Source organism: Macrobrachium rosenbergii, chromosome 40 (genome assembly GCF_040412425.1).
Source record: "Macrobrachium rosenbergii isolate ZJJX-2024 chromosome 40, ASM4041242v1, whole genome shotgun sequence".
NCBI lineage: Eukaryota > Metazoa > Arthropoda > Malacostraca > Decapoda > Palaemonidae > Macrobrachium > Macrobrachium rosenbergii.
In genome coordinates, this window is record NC_089780.1 from 7,234,486 (window position 1) to 7,257,665 (window position 23,180).

General features: G+C 36.1%; 3 protein-coding genes across 5 annotated transcripts in view; 1 reads left to right on the forward strand and 2 right to left on the reverse strand.

Moving 5' to 3' along the window:
* LOC136826095 (uncharacterized) overlaps positions 1 to 18,313 on the reverse strand; it is a 30,175-nt gene extending 11,862 nt beyond the window's left edge. For 2 of the 3 annotated variants that reach the window (XM_067083069.1, XM_067083067.1), the window contains exon 1: positions 18,155 to 18,313. The gene's annotated coding sequence lies outside the window, so the exon portion shown is untranslated. Of the gene's footprint in view, positions 1 to 18,149 lie in introns of all 3 variants that reach the window. The other variant, XM_067083068.1, reaches the window with a different exon arrangement.
* Positions 1 to 23,180, forward strand: part of LOC136826085 (uncharacterized) — a 123,334-nt gene that overhangs the window by 3,134 nt on the left and 97,020 nt on the right. The window lies entirely within an intron of this gene.
* Positions 1 to 23,180, reverse strand: part of LOC136826005 (uncharacterized) — a 37,814-nt gene that overhangs the window by 1,346 nt on the left and 13,288 nt on the right. Inside the window, exons 2-4 of the mRNA XM_067082864.1 lie at positions 18,155 to 18,379; positions 13,272 to 13,360; positions 1,775 to 1,933 (exon numbers count right to left, since the gene is read on the reverse strand). Of these exons, the coding sequence (XP_066938965.1) occupies positions 1,775 to 1,933; positions 13,272 to 13,360; positions 18,155 to 18,379 (473 nt within the window). The remainder of the gene's footprint in view (positions 1 to 1,774; positions 1,934 to 13,271; positions 13,361 to 18,154; positions 18,380 to 23,180) is intronic.

Here is a 23,180-nt window from a genome sequence, read left to right on the forward strand (position 1 = left end):
CTATGTGTACGTGTTTATAGAGATACAAACATCTCTCTCTCTCTCTCTCTCTCTCTCTCTCTCTCTCTCTCTCTCTCTCTCTCTCTCTCGTTTGTGACGTCATTACTGATGGTTTTTGGAGCGTGCTAATAAACGTCATGACATTTCAAAGCCTCGTTGGGAACGGCGTGTTGTGATTTGAGATGACAGTGTTGTAATGAAGTTGTGATTTGCGGTTGTGATTTTAAAACCAGGTTGTGAGGAATTATGTCGATGGCTTGTTATGGAGATCATTTCATCATTTTGATTTTACAAGTAAATTTAAATTGTATTTATCTATGTTTTTAATGCTTACAGTTATAAGGTGTCTTTGAGTACTGTAATCTTCATTCATATATATTGAATGTAATGAATAACAGTTATGCAAATGCGTTTGTGTGTATTTACGTAATAACGGTTTTATGAATTCATAAACTTATGTATATATATACATATATATGTATATAATATATATATATAGACATATACTGTATATATATATATATATATATATACCTTTGCTAGTTTTACGTGCGCATTTAAACCGTGCTAAGCTATTCCAAATCCTTGTAGAATTAGCCATACTAATTGTTATACCTTCATCACAATTAACAATTCTACAACCTACAATTCTACAATCTGTTGTTATTTATATTTTATATTACTGATATGAGATTTAGACATGAAAGTATATGCTAAAACACATTTTGGTCATAGCGACAGTTATATAAAAGATTATTGTATTTCTGTTTTGAGAGAGAGAGAGAGAGAGAGAGAGAGAGAGAGAGAGAGAGAGAATGCCCAGGGCCTTTGTTACTTTCTCTTCTGGTCTATGCATCATATTCAACCTGGCGTCGTTCACCTTTCTAACGCTGATATTCTCTCTCTCTCTCTCTCTCTCTCTCTCTCTCTCTCTCTCTCTCTCTCTCTCTCTCTCTCTCTCTCTCTCATTTGGCGCTATTGTTCCCAAATGTTTGTCACTGGGGCGAAATGTGGATTAAGTCTACGGGAATTTCTCTCCACGTTTGAACTTGCTTTTTTTATTATTATTATTATTATTATTATTATTATTATTATTATTATTATTATTATTATTATTATTATCATTCAGGAATGACCGTACGTGACGTCTCTTGGGACTGGACGTTATGCGTCTACCGTCTTACCTTACTGTCCCCTTATATATATATATATATATATATATATATATATATATATATATATATATATATATATATATATATAGATAGATAATAGATAGATAGATAGATCTTCCTGCTTCTGCTACCGCTACTTCCGGTTTAAGCAGAAGGTTACGCAGACCATCTGCCTAAAAATCTTTGGGACATCAACACATCTCAATAGGTTCTAAATGTACGTTGCTATCGCAATTGTTGTTTATACGATTGTGGTGTTGTTTTGGAACTGTGGTTGTTGTGATTGTTGGCGAACTCGTTTTTGTTGCTGTTAGTGCTGTTTGCTGTTGTTTCTGCTGCATTCAGTGCTGTTAATGCTGCTGCTGCTGCCTTTGCAGCGTCGTTCGTATCAGAATGTACCGTTTTTTCGTTCTTCGACGTAGTGTACGGTATTCCTCTCTTTATAAATTAGTATGTACGAATATTTTATATATACATTACACACACATACGCAAACACACTCCTCTCAGACCCACGCCTTTAAAGATAAAAATTCGTCCGCGCCACGTCCCGGGAAATTCCTCTCTTCAAAAACAGTTCAGCAGAGAGATCGCAGTTACGAATTCCTAGAGATAGGGACCGTTGTCTGATCGCTAATCGCCGGTCTCGTGACTGGCTGATTGACTGTTACTTCTTCTTCTTCTTCTTCTTCTTCTTCTTCTTCTCCCAGGTAAGGTGACGTGACTTCAATGCTACCTGCGGAAGTTATCTCACCTGGTCTGCAGGTGATTTCAGCCAGTCATCATCAGTCGCCTCAGAGTTGATATTGAGAGAGGCTCGGAAGTTCTGCTTTCTTGATAATGACGTGATAATATATATATTTTATATATATGTGTGTGGATGCGTAAACTGTTTTTATATGTATACATATGTATGTATGTATGTATGTATGTATGCACAGTGTGTATATTAACGTCACATAACCGGCTGTTACATTTGACTCTTCATTTAACTGAACAGATGCTCAATTTGATGTCGTCTTTTTACCGCATTTTTTAAAAATGTTATCTTCATTAAGATGAGAGAGAGAGAGAGAGAGAGAGAGAGAGAGAGAGAGAGAGAGAGAGAGAGAGAGAGAGAGAGAGAAACTAGTTTTTCCCATACTGGAATCACTGACAGTGATGCAAATCTCGTCATCAAATTTCGTAAAATCCTAAATAAGCTAAAGATTCATAATTCAAAGTTTTTATTGATTAATTTATAGCGATCAATGATTAGTTTTAATCACGGCTAGTGATCGCATACTTTCTAAGCTTCTGTTATCGTTATAAATATCCATTACTGAAACCTCTATGTAAGCAGCCTTAGAGAACAATACAAGATCTTTGTATCTCACCTTGTAAACACGTGAGAGGAATCACCGGGCAACAGAATCGCATAAATACCTGGGGCAGAAGGTCGTTGCCCCAGTGACATTTCCAATCAGGTTTTTTTTTTTTTACCTGGCTTTTGTTTTTATTTGTTTATTCTTTTGTCCATCTCCAGATCATCTCGTCTTGTTAGTCCTCTTCCATTGTGAAATGTTTATAGACTTACTCTTTTTTTTCTCTCTCTCTCTCTGTTCTCCTGGGACGTAATATTTTCTGATTTTGGGTCGGTCTTGAGATGATTTTGTTGATCCAGGAACGTTTCAGCTCTCTCTCTCTCTCTCTCTCTCTCTCTCTCTCTCTCTCTCTCTCTCTCTCTCTCTCTCTCTTCATTTATCTTATCTTATTTTTCTAATAAATCTCCCTAAATCTTTTACGTTGTGTTACACACGGCTACCAGACCTAGTGCATTTCTCTCTCTCTCTCTCTCTCTCTCAACAATTCCCTAGAATGTCATCCACCTTCTGGATTACCCGGTTTCATCCAGAACGGAATTAACCGTGTCGTCATCCAAATAGTCAGTCATAACGTATAGTAACATTCTTTATATAATTTCCTTTCTTTGGTTTACTCTAAGTCATCCACGCGGATGGATGACTGTCTGCATTCACGTTGGTCTCATCCGTCTCGAAGCCAGTTAGCTAACTGGTACCGTATGAAATTAACCGTTTGGTCATCCAATTAGTGACGTATAATCATATTCTTTATCTAAATTCGTCTCGTTTGGTTTACTATGTCATCCATACGGATGGATGACTGTCTGCATCCACGTTGGTCTCATCCGTCTCGAAGCCAGTTAGCAAACTGATACAGTATCAAATTAACCGTTTGGTCACCCAATTAGTGACGTATCATCATAATCTTTATCTAAATTCGTCTCGTTTGCTTTACTATAAGTCATCCACGTAGGTCTCATCCGTCTCGAAGCCAATCAGCTAATTAGCACAGTTAATGGGAAAATGTTCATCCTCATTAACATTATCATCCACTCGGCAAACAGTCAGAACACCATCCACGTAAGCAATTAGCAGCTACGGAGCCAAAACATTCCTCCGGGAAACCCAGCCTTACCTGGGGTTTGCCTTCGTGTTGGGGAAGGCGAGGGGAGGGGGGGAGGGAGGAAGGTGGTGTGGTTTGTTGGGGATGGTGGGGGAAGGAATGGCGGAGAGGCTTGGTCAAGTCCCGTTAGCCTATAACTGTTCCTCCTCCTCCTCCCTCACTCCCCTCCACCCCAGTGACCTTCACCTACAGCTGAGGTAGCAGCGGCAGGCAGGTTTGACCATGGTGGAGGACGAAGTTGAGAGAGAGAGAGAGAGAGAGAGAGAGAGAGAGAGAGAGAGAGAGAGAGAGAGAGAGAGAGAGAGAGAGAGAGAGGTTATCACGTTCTCATTTCGCGTCTAAGAAAAAATATGCTTTTGCTTTGGTTCATTTAGAAATGTAGTGTCATTTCTAATAGAACTTATAAATCAAATCTCTTTTTTTGACTATTTTTTCTTTAAGGTCACAGTTCAAGGTCACGTGCTTTGACCTAATTGTTTGTTGTGAGGGCTGGTCGCCGGCGTATGTATATATAAGCTTTGACCTCTATATAATTTGGTATCGACAGGTTTAGCCGTATCTGTGAAAAATACCCATTTCTATATATTTCAATTTTAACTTGCAACTTTTGCAAGAGATAAGGAAATAGTTTTTCTTATATTTTCTTTAAGCCAAGGTAGTGATGGATCAAATTACATTATATTTGTCATTGTATTTTTGGTATATTATTAACTATTTGCTTTGGGCTAACCTGAATTTCCGTTGCTTAAGATCTTTAAAGCATTATTTTTTTTGGAAATAACCACGTTTTTTTCCATATATTGTCACATTTCTCTTCATTAGTCACCTATTATAAGTTGATTTTTGCCTGGCTTTGTCTTTAATCAAGTCACCAAAATAGATTGATAAATAAATAAAAATTCCCATCTTCCTACTCTAAATAACATATTTAAACCATTATTTTCTTGGAAATACCCCATTTTTTTCGTATATTGTCACATTTCTCTTTATTAGACACCTATTATAAGTTGATTTTTGCCTGGCATTATCTTTAAACCACCAACTCATCAAAATAGATAATTATTTTCCTAGAAATGCCTAATTTTTTACTTTCTCTTCATTCGTTAACTTATAAGATTATTTTTATCAGGCTTTGTCTTTAAATCATTAAATCATGAAAATAAATGCATAAAAATTCCAATTTTCCATTAATTTATAACTCTGAGACCCACTAACCCAAAACAATTCCCCTTTTTTTATCATCAAGTCTAGTGAATCGTTGTAGCCACCCAGGAAGACTGCTGGAATTCTTGTAGTAGTAGTAGTAGTCAAGAGGGATACGCCTTTGTAACGGCTCGTCCATAAGCCTTCCTGTGACCTACTAAAAGAAAGTATACCCTAGCGTCCTAATTCGCTCACTCCCTTCCTCCCGCATTCCCTCGAGTTTTTCTTTTTCTTTATATCTTTGTCTCCTCTTCTCGCTATCCCGTTAAAGAAACGGACTCCAGCAGGGCAGGGGGTTCTAGGATAAGGTCTCTGGAGGTCTTAAAAAGGTATGGGGAAGGAGTGGTATTAGTTGTAGTGGTAGTTTTGGTGGGGATTTGCCCTTTGTAACGGCTCATCCCTAAACGTCTTTTGAAAATTATTCTGCATTTCATTTGCGGTATCGTATGACTCTTCCACTTTATGTGTGTGTTTGTTTTCAAAGGATATGTTTCTTTTCTCTCTCTCTTCTCTCTCTCTCTCTCTCTCTCTCTCTCTCTCTCTCTCTCTCTCTCTATCTCTCTCTCTCTCTCTATCTATATATATATATATATATATATATATATATATATATATATATATATATATATATATATACACACATACACACACTATTCTTTTAACCATTTATAATTATTTTTACGATTTTTTTCATGAATATTCATGAGTATGATTAACTCGACAAACTAGTACAAGAATCTGTATAAAATACATCTGTCTAAATCCATTATTTGGCTTATAATAATAATAATAATAATAATAATAATAATAATAATAATAATAATAATAATAATAATAATAATAATAATGAAGAACAGCCAATTTCGAACCCATTTCATTATGCTTTTTTCTGAAGCTTTCACGACGATAAAAAAATAAAAATAAAAATAAAAATAAACCGTAATATTTTCCTAGACAGCACCAGATGTTCCGAAAGAACCCCGTACCCTACCTGTCAGGTGTTACGCCTAATTACCAAGGCCCGTCCACCTGTTGTCTCTCACAGGTGACTTTAAAGGTTTACAGTTTTTCTTCAACCCTTTAGTAGCAGTGGTGGTAGCAGGCTTATTATTATTATTATTATTATTATTATTATTATTATTATTATTAGTATTATTATTATTATTATTATTATTATTCAGAAGATGAAGAACCCTATTCATATGGAACAAGCCCACCAAAGGAGCCATTGACTTGGAATTCAAGCTTCCAAAGAATGTATTTTCTTCTGAGAAATACATATCTTTTTATCCTTAGCTGGGGGAGAGAAATATATAAGGCAAATGAAAAGATATCATTGAATTTAGTAACTACGCACTCATCTGTTGAGGTTGAGAGAGAGAGAGAGAGAGAGAGAGAGAGAGAGAGAGAGAGAGAGAGAGAGAGAGAGAGAGAGAGAGAGAGAGGTATGCTTCACGAAATAAAAATTTATATAAATTAGATTCTTGGCTTTCGACAGTGCCCTGAAGCTATTGCTGCGTCATTTGTAGGAGAGAGAGAGAGAGAGAGAGAGAGAGAGAGAGAGAGAGAGAGAGAGAGAGAGAGAGAGAGAGAGAGAGGTGGGATGGGGGTAGGAGTAGTTTGAAAAGCAATAAATTACGTGTATGCCTAAGGCTAGTTTTCCGTCGCGCACCAACCATGTGTTTTCTGTTTTCTTTTGAGAGAGAGAGAGAGAGAGAGAGAGAGAGAGAGAGAGAGAGTCCGTGTGCGTACGTGTCCTTTGTCAGGGTCTCCACAAACTCGTCACCAGAGGCTCATGCCTTTGAATAGAGACACAAATGCTGACATACCTTCTCCCTCTCAAACCTCGACTTTCCCTTCGGAGACGAGATGGAATCACGGGGCCAATCATCGCCGGTCTTTCCACACAGTTTCACTTCCAGGGACTTCCCTTGGGGACTTGTCACTCCCCGGGGCTTCTCGTTTTATTCCCCTGGGGCTCGATGATAACTTCCCGGGGGTTTTGCAATGTTCCCTAAGCTTCGTAACAGCTTATTTAACTGATAATAATTTGGCCACACCTGTACAGGTGGACTAGATTGGCGGGATTGTACTGTTTGTTTAAAGTCTTCGTTGGTTTGTTTTTGTTTGTTGGTGACTTTTGTTTGTTTCTTAAGGTTTTTGGGCCTTTTTTAGTAGTATGAGTAATGATGCTTTCATCTACCAATGAATTATATATACTTTTATATATATATATATATATATATATATATATATATATATATATATATATATATATATATATATATATATATATATATATATATATATATATATATATTATATATATATATCATTAGTCAACCCATTTTATTTGTGTTTATCACCAACAGAGAGAGAGAGAGAGAGAGAGAGAGAGAGAGAGAGAGAGAGAGAGATTACATTCAACATAATGTAATCGATGGCATCACAATGTAATCAGAATGATCACTCCCAATTAAGAAAGGTTGATTACCTTAACTCAACTCCACCAGGAGAAAGTTTCAGGTTCCCAGCTTTCTCCACTTCATTCCTCGTCAGGTACGTCTTGTGCAACACTGGGCACGTTAAATAGGGTACTTGGCACCCCGTCAGGGTATGGAAGGATGTTTGGGTCCTGCCCATTTCTGGAGAAAAGGAGAAATCTGTCCTGAATACCTTGAGGTCCTAAGATGCCTCTTGTTTGTTGATTTGGTTGTAACTACAGGGTATAAATGGCTTTTGATTGTAAATTCCTGGTTGTAAAACTATGGTAGAAATGCCTATTGTTTGTAAATTTCTGGTTGTAAAACTAGGGTAAAAGTCTTTTTGTTCCAGATTTCTGGTTGTAACAACAGAGTAAAAATTCTTTTGTTCCAGATTTCTGGTTGTAACAGGGTAAAAATTCCTGTTGCTTTAGACTTTTGGTTGTAACTACAGGGTAAAAATGCCTCTTCTTTGTAGACTTCTGGTTGTAATAACAGGGTAATAGTTCCTGTTGTTTTTAGACTTCTGTTTTTAACAACAGGTTAAAAGTGCCTGCTGTTTTGTAGATTCTGGTTGGAACAACAAAGTAAACATTTTTGTTTTTATAGACTTATTGTCGTAGCAGGGTAATAGTCCCTGTTATTTGTAGACCTCTGGTTGTAACAACAGGGTAAAAGTTCCCGTTGTTTTTGGACTCCTGGTTCTAACAACAGGCTTGTAGATTATACTACAAGAAACTCCCTCCACGCTACCGTTACGAAACAAGGAAAAGCTGTACGAGAATGGGACGTGTGGAAGAAATTCTTTTGACGTCATAATTAGAATTACCGGTTTCATAGAGGAAAGATACCTGTAATCTGTTCGAACTACTACTTTCTCTCTCTCTCTCTCTCTCTCTCTCTCTCTCTCTCTCTCTCTCTCTCTCTCTCTCTCTCTCTCTCTCTCTGTGAAAACAAGTATTGCTCTGAACCTCTCCAAGTTCATTTGCTTGAAGACCCAGCCCCTTCGAAATGACTTCTCAAAGGGCCAGGCATAAACCACAGCCGCACTGAACCAAGGTTAAACGGCCCCCCTGCTGAGGTCAAAAGGCGTTATCGTGACTTCCTTGGGGTCAGGTCATGTCATGGGAGGGATGGTGCCTCGCCCTTCCGCCATGAATTGTTCCTATTGTGATTCATTGTGACTTTTCAGAGTTTTTTTTGTGGTTAGAATTCATTGTAATTCACTGTGACTTTTCAGAGGTATTTTGGGGTTAGAATTGAATTTTTTATCAACTTTCCTCAAATTGTTCGTATCCGGCAGAATATGAGGTGAACTTTTGCACTTCAGTGCTTGAAGTCAGAGGTGAAAGGTGATTTGAATTCCTTGCTTGAATATTTATGTGACAGTTGTTCTAATTCGTCTAATTTTTGGGGAAGATATCTTGCAAATTATCAAAACCTTTGAGGGGCATTTCTTAAACTTCTTAGACTTCGAAATCTTTATAGAATAACTTGATTATATTCCAGGTCACAAATCTTAGTATACAAATTTTTTTTAACAGATTGCTTGAATCTGATGTTGAAAATAATGTTCACATTTTTTTTCAGAAATTTCCTAAGTTACAAAAATTCCTTGAACCTGAGATTCTAAATACCTGCATTGCTAAACTACAATGAAAATAACATCAGAATGTGACACTTTCTTGCATTAACCCTAAAAAAATTAACGATAATGTTCAAATTTAGATTTTTGCATAACTTCACCAAATCTTAGCATAAAGACGTAACAGATTCCTTGAGTTTGAGTCTGAAAATACCTGCACTTACAAACTAGAATGAAAATAACACCAGAACGTGAAACATTCTTGCATAAATCCAGAAAAAATCATACGTTTCCAGCAAGCACGAAAAGTGATCCACTCAGTTACCATAAACTGTCACTTCCTGGTTCTCTCTGTGTCAGGCGATTATTCCCTGGCAACTGTTCTACTGTTCTCCTCATTTTTTCCATCTACCCTGCGAGTGTTGTGGAGACGTCTCCACTGGGTGCCAGGACATCTGGGTCAATGCTATTTCGTTAATGAAGCCTGGTTCCTTTTCTCTCTCTCCTGATTGGTCATCTGATTGGTGGCGAAGTCAGGTGGTTTCTCTACCTGGGCCCAGGTGTGGTCCACTTGTCACATCTCCATTACATTCTCAAGTTTATATTTAGGCTGTCTTTTGTGGCTTTGATTTTCATAATTGTTTGGCGTCTCGTTGTTTGTGGTCATCATTGTTTGGCCCAAATGATCTTTCTTATGACTTTAGATAGTGCTTGACGATTGCTTTGGTCGCAATGTCTTCTTGGGTGCATTTTGATGAGCCACAGTAGCTTGGTTTTGTGGTACGTCTCTTTCAGGAGAGAGAGAGAGAGAGAGAGAGAGAGAGAGAGAGAGAGAGAGAGAGAGAGAGAGAGAGAGAGAGAGAGAGAGAACACCGTTATGGAATCTTGGAAATGGGCAAAATTGTGGAACGCTGAATTCATGTAATAATAATAATAATAATAATAATAATAATAATAATAATAATAATAATAATAATAATAGGTACGAAGCTGAAGTGGAAGATATAGATATCCTATAAAAATATTCCATCATATAAAAGATGATAAAAATCTACTTGATAAAAGATCCTAACGGATTTATCGTACACCACAAATACAACCGCCCATATGCTCTATCAGGAAGTTTCCAAACGTGACACCTGTCGGCCGGGCGTGTTTTCAGTGCAAATCTTGACGCATGCGCTGAACAAACGCAGTAACGACGGCCGTGTTTGCAATCGTGTTTCTTAAGTGGAGGATTCGTGCAGTTCTTTGCTGGCGCTGAACTTGGCGAGATAGCCAGTGGTTAGTTGTTAAATTGGTTAATTTAATAGCCTTCAACTGGCTTATTTGGTCTGTCTGAGGATGTTAATTTGATAAATTTTTCCGGTTGTTAAATTGACAATTGGTGATCTATTTTTGATGTTTTCCGTCCTATATTTAATCTGTTTCCATGGATGTTAAATTGTTTTTTTTTTGAAATTCAATAGTAAATCTTGCATACAGCAATTTTGTATTTATCCCGGCACAAGTGTCTGACGTATGAATGTTAATTTGATAAAATTCCGGTTGTTAAATTAACATTAAGTGCTATGTTTGATATACTCGTATTCCCAATAGGTTCTATAATCAACATACTTCCCTGGATGTTAAGTTGTTGAAGTTCTTTACTGACCGTAACATACAGCACTTTCGTATTTATCCAGGTACAAGACGTGTTTGACGTACAAATAACCTAATATACTCGAATATACATGCCTGATAAAGACGAGAGCTTTCATAGAGGTTCTTCGTTCACCTACGTAATTATTTGCCTTGACTGTGCTGTACATAGTTCAGTGCAACTCTTTTTGTGGCAGCGAACAAAAACGGCCGTTTTAAACAGATGGGTTTATCAGAGCATAGCTGCTATTTGAGAAGGAGTTATATAAAGAGACATTAGAGGTAATTTAGTTCGTGAGGCGTAGGAAGAGGTTTAATTGGTTGCGGTTTCCTAGGTCTCCTGTTGAGAAACACACGCATATATATTATGTATGTTATGTATATATATGTAGATACTGTATATGTATGCATATATATATATATATATATATATATATATATATATATATATATATATATATATATATATATATATATATATATATATATCTTTGGGCTGTTGAGCCCATGTAATCTCCACATTCCCTTACTACATAACAAACATTCCACTTGTTCAATGACAGACCGCAAATAACTGCATCCATAATCACACGAAAAAAACCCTAAATAAAGAAAAACTGTTAAAAAATAAACACACCCCCTTTAAACAAAACCACCTGTACTCTCTAATACCTCACCTATTCAAACGAGTCGCCACTCCCTCTAGAAAACGGAAGACAGCATAGAAAACGGAGGGTGGCCTCTAAGACAATTCACACCATAAGCTTTAGCGTAACGGTACATCTTCAGGTTTCACCTATATACTATATATATATATTTTCTTCCCTTTGAGGTTAATAGCTGGCAGGGTTGATTTGCTAACCGGGTCGTTCTGCTTGTTCATTTCACGGTTGGCCTTCGTTATATCGCTTGGGAATTAGGTATTATTATTATTATTATTATTATTATTATTATTATTATTATTATTATTATTATTAAAAACTGTACAGATAGCTTTCAGGAAGCTATCTGTATAGTTTGATCTTTGAATATATGTACATATGTTTCTCCATTATTATTATTATCATTATTATTATTATTATTATTATTATTAGGTAAGACTCTCGTAGGAGTTTATTCTCTTGAAGATATGAATATCGTTTCATCCTTTGCTTGAGGAGAGAGAGAATATTAGGTAAATGAAAAGAGAATAATGAATTTAGTAACTAATTGCGAGAGAGAGAGAGAGAGAGAGAGAGAGAGAGAGAGAGAGAGAGAGAGAGAGAGAGAAGAGAGGCACTACTTACAGGCAGGGCAGATGGGAAAGGTCAGTTATCTCCAAGTGATGCTGTGCTCATCTGGGAATTTTTTTATTATTATTATTATTATTATTATTATTATTATTATTATTATTATTATTATTATTATTATTATTGGCATGGGATAGGAACTTACGTCATGTACTTGAGATATGAGATTTTAAAAGTTGTAAAGAAATGAACCACGCATTGGGTATCTTATTATTATTATTTTTTTTTTGCATTTAAACCTGTCTTTCCTTGTGACTGGGTATTGTCTGTGGACAGTTTATATACAGACATATATATGTAGTGTATATATTTGCTTAAAATGTCAGTGACATATATATATATATATATATAGATGTCCCCCAGTGAAAATAAAATACTGGATATAAATCCTGACAGGTGTCGTCTTCATATCTAAGAACAACACCTGTCCAAAACCTGTCAGGATTCATAACCAGTGTTTTCGTTTATCCTGTGGTACAGTTGCAGACTTATTTATATATGCATCTGTCTTATATATGAAAATAAACATATATACACACATATACAGTACGTGTGTTTGAAATATAGGCCAAACCAGCTTCCCACAACCAGTTGCACGAATAGATCTTCCAGACTGGGCGTCAGGAATTTTGGCAGAGGGCCAGGCCAGGTCATCGGACGAATTCTAACCCAGAAACGCTCGTATGCAGAGCAACACTCGATCTTTGAGAGAGAAGCAAAGCTAGATCTTTCGTGCAGTCAATAATAAACTTTCTGGGAATTGGGAATTCAGATTTGTTGTGTATTTAGTGATCAGAGGATTTTTGGTACAACTCGTAAAATCTGCCTGGCTACGGCTTTTCATATTTACTAAAGGGAAATCATCTGATTTATGTATTCCAGGATTCCTATGGTCGTCTTTATTTACAGGGCGGGTATGTCGTAATCTTGGGGGTATTTAGGCTTCACTGTGTTTACATTTCGTAAGGTTAATGACTATGATTGTTAATAGATGACACTGGATTATTATTATTATTATTATTATAGATGGGCTGTCAATCTTAAGCTTTATCCTGTGAAAATGGCAGCCAGAATCTAGCCATTGTCCTAAATCAGTCATATCTGGAACCAACACAAAAACCAGGAAACGTCAGACACAAACTGGAACCAAACTGGAAATTCCTGGACGTCTATGTTTTACCCCCAATCACCCAGCCCGGCCATAATTATTCCAGCTACGCGTCTTGGTATATAATGAGCCCAGAAGAAGAAGTGTCGCGCTGCCGATGACGTAAATGGGTCACTGGACGCCCCGTCCCACATCTCCAGAAGGGATAGAGAGAGAGAGAGAGAGAGAGAGAGAGAGAGAGAGAGAAGTAAAACTTATGAACGAGAGTCACACTCCGTTGTTCTTCCGTTACCTAGTGGTGTTCCTGCCAGTGGCGGATTACGGTACGAGTTTTATACTATCCTGAGGCACACCACCACCACCACGACGCTTTTGCTGCCAGGCGTACGATCCGTAATAGGTTTCTCTGAGCTGTTGGTCAGAGACATAATTCATCTCCTGCCAGCGACCGTTTTTTCTTTAATGGCTTGTGTCTAATGGTCTGGAAATGGTCTTTTGGTCCTGCGTGAGTGAGCGAGTGAGTCAGGCGCCAGGTATTTGTTGGGGAAGGGAGACGCTACGGTGACTTATGACGGGAATGTCGTAAGTGGGTTTAAAATGCCTTCGTTTGCATGTTGAATGGACTTAGAATTGTTTGTATGTTTGTATTTAACGGATAGGTAGGAATATTTTCAATTCTGAATATTGTTTTTATGTATAAAAGGGTTTTTAATCAATCGAGTTTTTATTTTATAATTTTGTGGAAATCATTGATATATTTTGTTGATTATATATATATACTCGTATATATATAAAAATGTATACAGGTATGTATATATATACTATAATATATATATATATATATATATATATATATATATATATATATATATATATATATATATGCATTTTTGTTGGTAAATAAGTTTTTTACTTATAATTATTGAATTTATTTGCTACTGTGCATTTGTTCCCTTATAAGCTATTTACACAGAGAAGCAAATTCACCTCTCTCTCTCTCTCTTTCATCTTTCACCAAAGGAATTCCCTCTCTTTGTTACTAATCTTAGTCACTCCTTCTTATCCACCTGTGAGACACTTCGCCTTCCTCTCCCCCCACCCCCAACAATCTTCCACACCCTCCTGCTCAGCTGATGGGCCAAAAACCATGGATCGCTTCCTAGGAACGTATTGAGGTCACCAGAGACTGGCGTGGCGTGCTTCGTGTTCCTTCCCCACATCTCTTCTTCTCTCTCTCTCTCTCTCTCTCTCTCTCTCTCTCTCTCTCTCTCTCTCTCTCTCTCTCTCTCTCTCAGTAGGATTAACTGGGATTAGATCCGCATGTTTTATCATCCAGAAGTTAACGGAATTTTTTAAAAAGTTCCAACATATGTCTCAAGTTGGCGAGGTAATGACAAACAAATAAATGAATACGGTTGTCGTCACTTGATTGCTGAACTGTTATAAATTCTCGCAGGGTTCAAATGAAGCTGTACTCGTTCTTTATAGATCGTCTTCCTACTTGGCATTTATATATATTTTTGATCTCTCAGAATCTCGCTCAGTCAAGGACTGACCTTTTAATTACATGAATATCTACAAAATTTAGCTATTAGGGAATAATAAGTATATTATTACCCGAAAGGGTTTTCCTAAACAAGAATTTCTTGGGCAGTTTATGTAGGAACTTTGAACAGATTTTTAAAATTATTTTATCAAAGATTCACACTAATGAATAAATGTTATAGAGGTTAATATTGCCTTATTTTATGAAATTGGCTTCATAAGTTGGCTATTCCGAGGTTATATAGATTTTGTACCAGTCGTAAAATGATAGATAAGTGAATAACCGATAAATAACTTATTCAGTTTTATACTAGTAATGTTTGAATGAAAATTAATAATAATATTCCTTCACTATTCAATAAATAAATGAATAACTAGATAAACGCTGCTGTGTTTACGTAGATCGAATGAAAACTTGTAAAAGAAAGGCGAATTATTATTCATCATTCACTGCTCTCCATAGGGGGAGTTGTGCCGACAGTGCACCTCATGCGGTGCACTGTAGCCATTACTTAAGGATCCTTAGGCCCCTAGCTGCTACAACCGCTTTCGCTCCTCTTACTGTACCTCCTCTCATATTCTCTTTCTTCCATCTTACTTTCCTTAACCCTATCCTAACAACTGCTTTGAGGTTTTCCTCCTGCTACACCTTTCAGACCTCTAACTGTCAATTTCCGTTTCAGCGCTGAATAACCTCATAGGTCCCAGTGCTTGGCCTTTGGCCTAAATTCTATATTCAGTTCAGTTCAGGATCATTCACTGAATTAACTTCTATTATATCACTATTCACAAAAATTCCAGTCAGACGCTCACTCGCGTCACTGGACTTTCGACCTGCAGCTATGATCGTCTGAGGCCGGCTCAGCGGATTAGCGACTCAGCTACTCAGCTCAGTAGCGGGATACTTATTTTTTTTAATATTCAGTTAACGGATTGATGACAGTTGCTGGTATTGCCGAGAGACAGGTAGACAGGTAGAGAGACTGATAGACAGACAGGCAGACGATATGCATGGGAGCTTTTAAAAATGCACAGCTGTTTAGCGGGCGTGTTTTTTTTTTTTTTTTTTACTGTTTACTGTTTTGGGTTCAACATATGTTTGGTGTAAGGTGTGTATGTATGCATGTATGTGTGTATATATGTATATATGTGTATATATGTATTATGTATGTATAAGTAAAATTCTTGCCTTATAATTGTATTATTCAACGAATTTTGCTCAAGAAAAAGGCTTCTACCCCAATAATAATAATAATAATAATAATAATAATAATAATAATAATAATAATAATAATAATAATGAGTTCTATTTATTTATATCTTTGCCTTCTCTAGACTGCCTTAATTTCATTTTGAACGCAAGACCATTTTCCCTTACGAGTTCTACTGAAAAAAAACAGATTTCAGCTTGAGATTAAGCTTTCAGCCTTAGATTAAGCTTTCAGCATTAGATTAAGCTTTCGGCTTTAGATTAAGCTTTCAGCATTAGATTAAGCTTCCAGCTTCACATTAAGCTCGTGTCACGAGATACTTTCGGAAAAATAACCAGTGCGTTCATCTACTTCTAAGTGAGAAACATTGGTCATGTATTTCGTAAGAGTGGCTTTTACAATAAGGAAGACGTAACGTACCCTGTACCTTAGCAATATAAAGTACATCTGACCTCCCCACATTTAAAGAATAATGTCAACTTGGCTTTAATATTCTTTAAATTATTGGTAAAGTCATGTTACATTTTTATCTTAAAGTTATCTCTGTTTATTAGAGTTAGATTTTGCATTTTTTTTACTTTTAGTTTATGAAACGTTTTCTGTCATAACGTAAAAATTGCCTGATATTTATCCCAGTTTGTCATTTTGATTCTATTTTATAATCAGGATTCATATCTTACGTTCCAACGCCCTGAATATCGAGATACATTGCCATAATCATCATGACATCACGTAAATTATTTAGCAATCCTTGTTTAACGATTTAATTCTCTAATATTTAGAGTCACTATACCCCTATACAGTTCTAAATTCGAGTCACTATACCCCTACTATACCCCTAAATAGTACTTAATTCGAGTAACTATACCATTAAACAGTACTAAATTCGAGTCACTATACCACTAAACAGTACTAAATTCGAGTCACTATACCACTAAACAGTACTAAATTCGAGTCACTATACCCCTATACAGTGCTTAATTCGAGTCACTATACCCCTAAACAGTACTAAATTCGAGTCACTATACCGCTAAGCAGTACTAAATTCGAGTCACCATACCCCTAAACAGTACTAAATTCGAGTCACTGTACCCCTAAACTACTAAATTCGAGTCACTATACCCCTATACAGAACTAAATTCGAGTCACTATACCCCTAAGAGTACTAAATATCTCTTGGGGTCTCCACGCATAAAGATAAGTAACCTTAAGTAACCCTAAGATACTCTAAGTAACCCTAAGTAACCCTAACGCTATCACTGCTTCTAAAACTTCAAAATAGTACCTGGGTTCCTTTAGACCACGAAGATAATAAGGAAGGTATGAAAGCATTTTTTAAAGGTCCCTCTGAAAACATCTTTTCTAAATGTATCGCCTTCTCTCGATTCGTATCCTATAAAGTAATGGGTTTGGCTGAAGGAAAGATTGTAAGTGTCAGAAAGCGCTGTATCAATAGTTGGTTTTACTGATAAACTTTTTTTTTTAAGCACCGAACGTTTTAGTGATATGCTCTACATTGGCGATGTTAAGCGTTGCACATTTTGAATGTGGTTATCGGATGAAGACCAAAATGTTGAGTGTGAATGTTGTAGATGTTACCTCGAAATGTATATGAGAATTGTAGGTATCATTTATGTGATAAACATTAAAGTGTATGAGTTTAATTGAATAACACAAGAACTAGTCAAAAATTTTAAATGTTGAGTGTGAATATTGTAGATGTTACCTAGAAATGTATATGAGAATTATAGGTATCATGTGTGTGACCAAAATGAAAGTATATATGCTTCACTTGGTAACACAAAAAATAGTTTAAAATAAAAATCATGCATTCGAGGCCAATACTTAGAACGTTACAGTTATATAAAGACTTGTAGGAATCATGCGTGGTCAAAATTAAAGTATATGAACTTAATTTAACAACACCAAAACAGTAAGAAATAAAAATGATGCACTAGAAGCCAATCATTTCACGTTACAGGTCAAGTCCGGTCTACGAACGACGTCTAGCAGGAACCGATTCGTGGCGAAACTCGGTACCGTTAGGTTCCCACGAGCGGTGAAAACTCAAGAAAATTGACAATCCAGTACATTACTCAATATCTGTCATTTTAGATTGACGTCGTTACGTCGAAACAATGCAATGATTATGTTATGTTTTTGCTCTTGCTGCAGACACTCCTGATATATCCAGAACCACTTTGATGATTGCATTCCAGCAAGCACTATAATATAGGTCACTGTGAGATCTCGCCGAAGGAAGACACTACAAGTTATTTTTTCAGTTATACAAAAGTTTACGAAAACACTCGTCACAGAATCGACTACAATTGTCAAAAAAACTAACTAGAAGGAAGACTCAAACATCTACTCGACACAACAGACTCACAGAAAAATACGTTAACAAAATAACGGGACAGGTTTTAAAAGTTCCGTGGTCGCACCTTACCTTGTCTATCTGGTTGAGTTCCGGCTGCGAAGTATAGAAAACGGGAGGATCGGAAAAACGACGTCTACCTTGGACGGAGACTGCTTCCAGAATGAGATCCAGCAGCGAGCGCTGGTGATCTATACCCCGGGAGAACGCCGGCGTTCCGCTTAGTTTCGGCTGGTTCCCATTTTGTTTCGGTAGAGCACAAAGTCGTTCTTTTTCTCGAGAATGCAAGTTGGGTTCCTGATGATGATGAAGATCATTTGATTTATCGGGAGAGGATTTTTCCGCTCTGGTTTGTTCTTGCTTCTTGACGGTCTTCTAAAGGTTATTAATCTCTTAACCTCTATTTCTGTTTTATTATATTGAGATGATATAGGTATATTTCCCATTTGCCGTTTTTAACTCTCTTAATCAGCTTTCCTCGACAAACATGAGCTATTTTATTATATTACTACACGTTTCATTAGACAACCTGATGCAGCATATTTGATAAAAAAAAAAGTCAGTGATGAAATGAAGAATATGAAGAAAGTTGAACAATAAGAGAAAGCTATGTATACAGGAAGCTGTATTGGTGTTAGGGCAGCCCACAGAATTATTAATGGACCGTCCATGGGTGAAAAGAAAGAGGGAAAACACCTGGGTCACCAGTAACATCAAAGGAATGAGAAAGACAACGCTGGTAGGAACGTTTTGGTGAGGTCGTGAATAACAGATATCGGGGCGGGGGGTTAATTTGATTTATGTACAAGAAGAATAAGAGCACCGGAATATACTGATGGCGGATTCAGTGTTTTTGCAGGGGACAATTTGATCAGTTTACCTGGAGCTGAAGAGTTCTTGATTATGCTAATAAGTGAATTTATGGTTTTTGAAGTGGAATCGTTAATGAAGAAACTTAGCAGATGGAAAGCATCAGGCTATGATGAGGTCACCACTAAAGTTATTTAAGCTGAAAATTGAGAAGTTTTAATGACATCTTGTATAATAGCTAGAACTTGGAGGTTGGGAGTCATAGCAAAAATACCAAAGAAAGGTGAACCAACTGATTTTATTTATTATTTAATTTTTGTCTTTATACATAAGTAACTTTACTGCATTGCTGGTAAAGCATTGCTGCTCTAACGGGTTCACGAATGCAGTTCATAATATTTTAATCAAGTCATCTTACATAAATCTTGCAACGAGTTATGCAGTTCAAAGGACTAGTCATCAGTCATTTCTCTGCATATATCTCATGGTTCAGTGATACGCTAAATAAAAGAAATTGGATTCTCTCGACTTACAAAACCAAATGAGTACCTTCAGGTGACGTGGTAACGTAAGAGCAGTAATTCGGAGTTTATAAAACGGTAACTCACGGATTTTGCAGTTTTATAAAAAAGGAGAGGAAGGAAAAAGTGTTTAAGGAGAAGAAGGAAAAAGTGTTCAGTTATGGAGACAAGTGAATCTTGGTAAGATTGTCGAAAATCTATTGCATTCTTGCGTAATGCCGAGCATAATTTTCAGTTTACATGAGGAAAATACAAAACACAGTTGCTTTAAAACCCTTTAGAGTTTAGATACAGGAACTTTTAAAACCCTTATAGTTTAGATACAGAAACTTTTAAACCCCTTTAGAGTTTAGATACAGGAACTTTTAAGACCCTTTAGAGTTTAGATACAGGAACTTTTAAGACCCTTTAAAGTTTAGATACAGGAACTTTTAAAACCCTTTAGAGTTTAGATACAGGAACTTTTAAGACCCTTTAGAGTTTAGATACAGGAACTTTTCAAACCCTCTAGAGTTTAGATACAGGAACTTTTAAGACCCTTTAGAGTTTAGATACAGGAACTTTTCAAACCCTTGAGAGTTTAGATACAGGAACTTTTAAAACCTCTTAGAGTTTAGATAAACGAACTTTTGGCAGGTTCACATTATGTTTGCTGAACAGCAGAAGCACCTATATGCAGTAAATGTGCCTCGCGGTCGAACTTCTCCAAAGCTCCAGAGGTCCTTTATTCCTCACGCCATTGGAATGTAGAGCAGCCTTCCTGAGGATATTGTGCAATTGGAGCCTCGAAAGTTCAGCATTCCTTGTGTTTTAATAATTTACTTAATTTTTTTATCTAATTATTTATTAAACTGACAATTTATTTTTTTCATTTTTTAATAGCTGATCTCTTCTTTCTGTATTCTCTGTTACCTTCTGTTACTTCTTTCAAACGAACACTATATTCTTTGGAAGCTTGATTTTCAAGTCAGTGGCCCCTTTGGTGGGCTTGTTCCAAATGAATAGGGTTCATCTTCTGAATAATAATAATAATAATAATAATAATAATAATAATAATAATAATAATAATAATAATAATAATAATACTGTTATTATTGTTATTTATTATTATTATTATTATTATTATTATTATTATTATTATTATTATTATTATTATTCATGTAGTCTTGGTTCTGCTTTTATTGTTATACTTTTCAGCCTTTTTTTTTTTTTTTTTTTTTTAATTTAAGTTAGGTTTATTTGTCGTGTTTATATTTGCAAGTAATCATTTATTTAGTTTTATTATAAATCATTACTGTATGATTTGAATGATTTTCCTGATGTCGGTTTTTATATTGATTCTGTATATGATGTCTATACATTTATATATATATATATATATATATATATATATATATATATATATATATATATATATATATATATATATATATATATATATATATTTAAGAATAATCTATTCATTATATATAGTTTCTAAAACGACTTAAATAGCTTTCATCTAAAAGAAAAAAACCTGACTTGTGAATAATGTATTAGTTCGAAGCTTCGAAAACGACTTAAATAGTTTCCATTTAAAAAAAAAATAAAACAAGATTTATGAATATTCTGTGCGTTCGAGTCTTCGAAAATTACTTAAATAGCTTTCATTTAGAAAAATAAAACAAGCAATTTTAGAACACAGCTTTTTAAATCTCCGTCCCACCTGAGCGACTCCAACGTCTCCAAAAGTAATTATCTCAGCGGCCGCGCATGCTAAAGAGACGCGAGCAATTGCGCTTAAAAGCGCAGGAAAAAACCGCAGGCATGCATGCGCAGGTACTTGTACTTCATCTCTTGTGTACCTGAGGTCAGGGCTACTTTTAAAATCGACGCGTTTGAGTCGAATTGGGTCAGTGATGACTGGTTGAAGATGTTTCACTAATGTAGTTTTAGGTTTGTGATTTGGTTCAGTTTTTCTCCAGAAAATATAAAAATTCAGGAGTTCTTGTTTAAAATAGATAAATGACTTTGCTAGATTCCTTTATAAACATTGTGGGATGTCCCATCTGCTGAAAAAATAAAATTTTAATCTATCTAATTTTTATAGTAAGAGCAGTAGTAATGTTGTTAACAGAATTATCATGATTTCCTCGTAATGATTTTATTGGTCATATTGAGCTATCGCAGAGTCAGTTTTCTGATAGGATAATTAGGAGACAGAATTGTGTTCAATATTGTTAGTAATTGTGGTATTTACCACGATAAGAGTAGTAGTAGTAGTAATATAATAGTAATATTGATGGCTGTAGCGGCTCGTCCAATAGCACAGTCGCCTGAGAAGAAGAAGAAGAAGAAGAAGAAGAAGAAGAAGAAGAAGAAGAAGAAGAAGAAGAAGAAGAAGAAGATTTAAGTGTGGCACTAGCAATATCACAAGTAGTGGTAGTAGTAATATTAATATTGACCGTTGTAACGGCTCTTTTAAATGGCACTGTCGCTAGGCCATCTCTCGCCTTACATGAAGAAAAAGAAGAAGAAGAAGAAGAAGAATATTTTAAATGTGGCACGAGTATTAGTAGTAGTAATATTAATATCGATCGCTGTAACGGCTCGTCCAATTGCACTGTCGCCAGGCCATCTCTCGCCTTACAAGAAGAAGAAGAAGAAGAAGAAGAAGCAGAAGCAGTAGCATCATCTTCCTTTATTTTCCGGTGGGAAGTGGAGTGAACTTGCTCTGATTCGAAAGCGCGAACTAAGCTGACACATCTCAGTCTCGCAGACTGGGCGTATTTTATCTCATTTTATTTTTATCTCGTTTTTTCTTTTTTTCAAACCACGGTGATTTTGACTTTTTTCCTCTTCATTGATTTTTTCTTTTTCTGTAAATGTTTGTAACGGGTTTCGTTTGGGAATACGCTAGAGAGCTATTAGCTGTGTGTGTGTACGTGTGTGTGTTTGGTTTCATGATTTTTCAACACTTTTTTTCTGTCGGTACGTTATTATTATTATTATTATTATTATTATTATTATTATTATCACTGAATTAATGTACAAAGAGGTAAAACTGAATGTTGACATTGAAGGAATTCGGAAGTGTATGTAGTAATTATGAATATTTGTGACAAACTTATAGAAATGATATAACATAACGTTTTTCTTCCATCATTTATAAGTTTACCGATTAGCTTTTGTTTTGCGGTTTATGAAAACTTGAGGCGCAGAGCCACGTGGCGGGCAGAGATGCCATGGGCACCAATAACCTCACACTAGACCATTTTCCCATTTTTAGTTTTCTGTAAAAGAAAACTATTGTGACGACTTTGTCTGTCCGTCCGCACTTTTTCTGCCCGCCCTCAGATCTTAAAAACTACGGGCAGTGGTTAAAGTTTCATGGACCGCGGCTCATACAGCCTTATACCGAGACCACAACAAGATAGATCTATTTTCGGTGGCCTTGATTATACGCTGTAGCGGCTGTACAGAAAACTCGATTGCGCTGAAGAAACTTCGGCGCATTTTTTTTATTTGGTTTATTTTTCCAATTTTGACCCAGACCAATATCACTTTTAAATTCTCTTTTAGATTTTCTTAAGATGTATCACTGTAGTGCCTTCATGAGGCGAGAGAGAGAGAGAGAGAGAGAGAGAGAGAGAGAGAGAGAGAGAGAGAGAGAGAGAGAGAGAGAGAGAGAGATTATTCTGGTGACCGTCTTGCTGTATAAATTATCGTAGGCTTAATTGGCACCTGTCATTGGGATGTTCAATTGTTATTGAACACTAGATTTGACC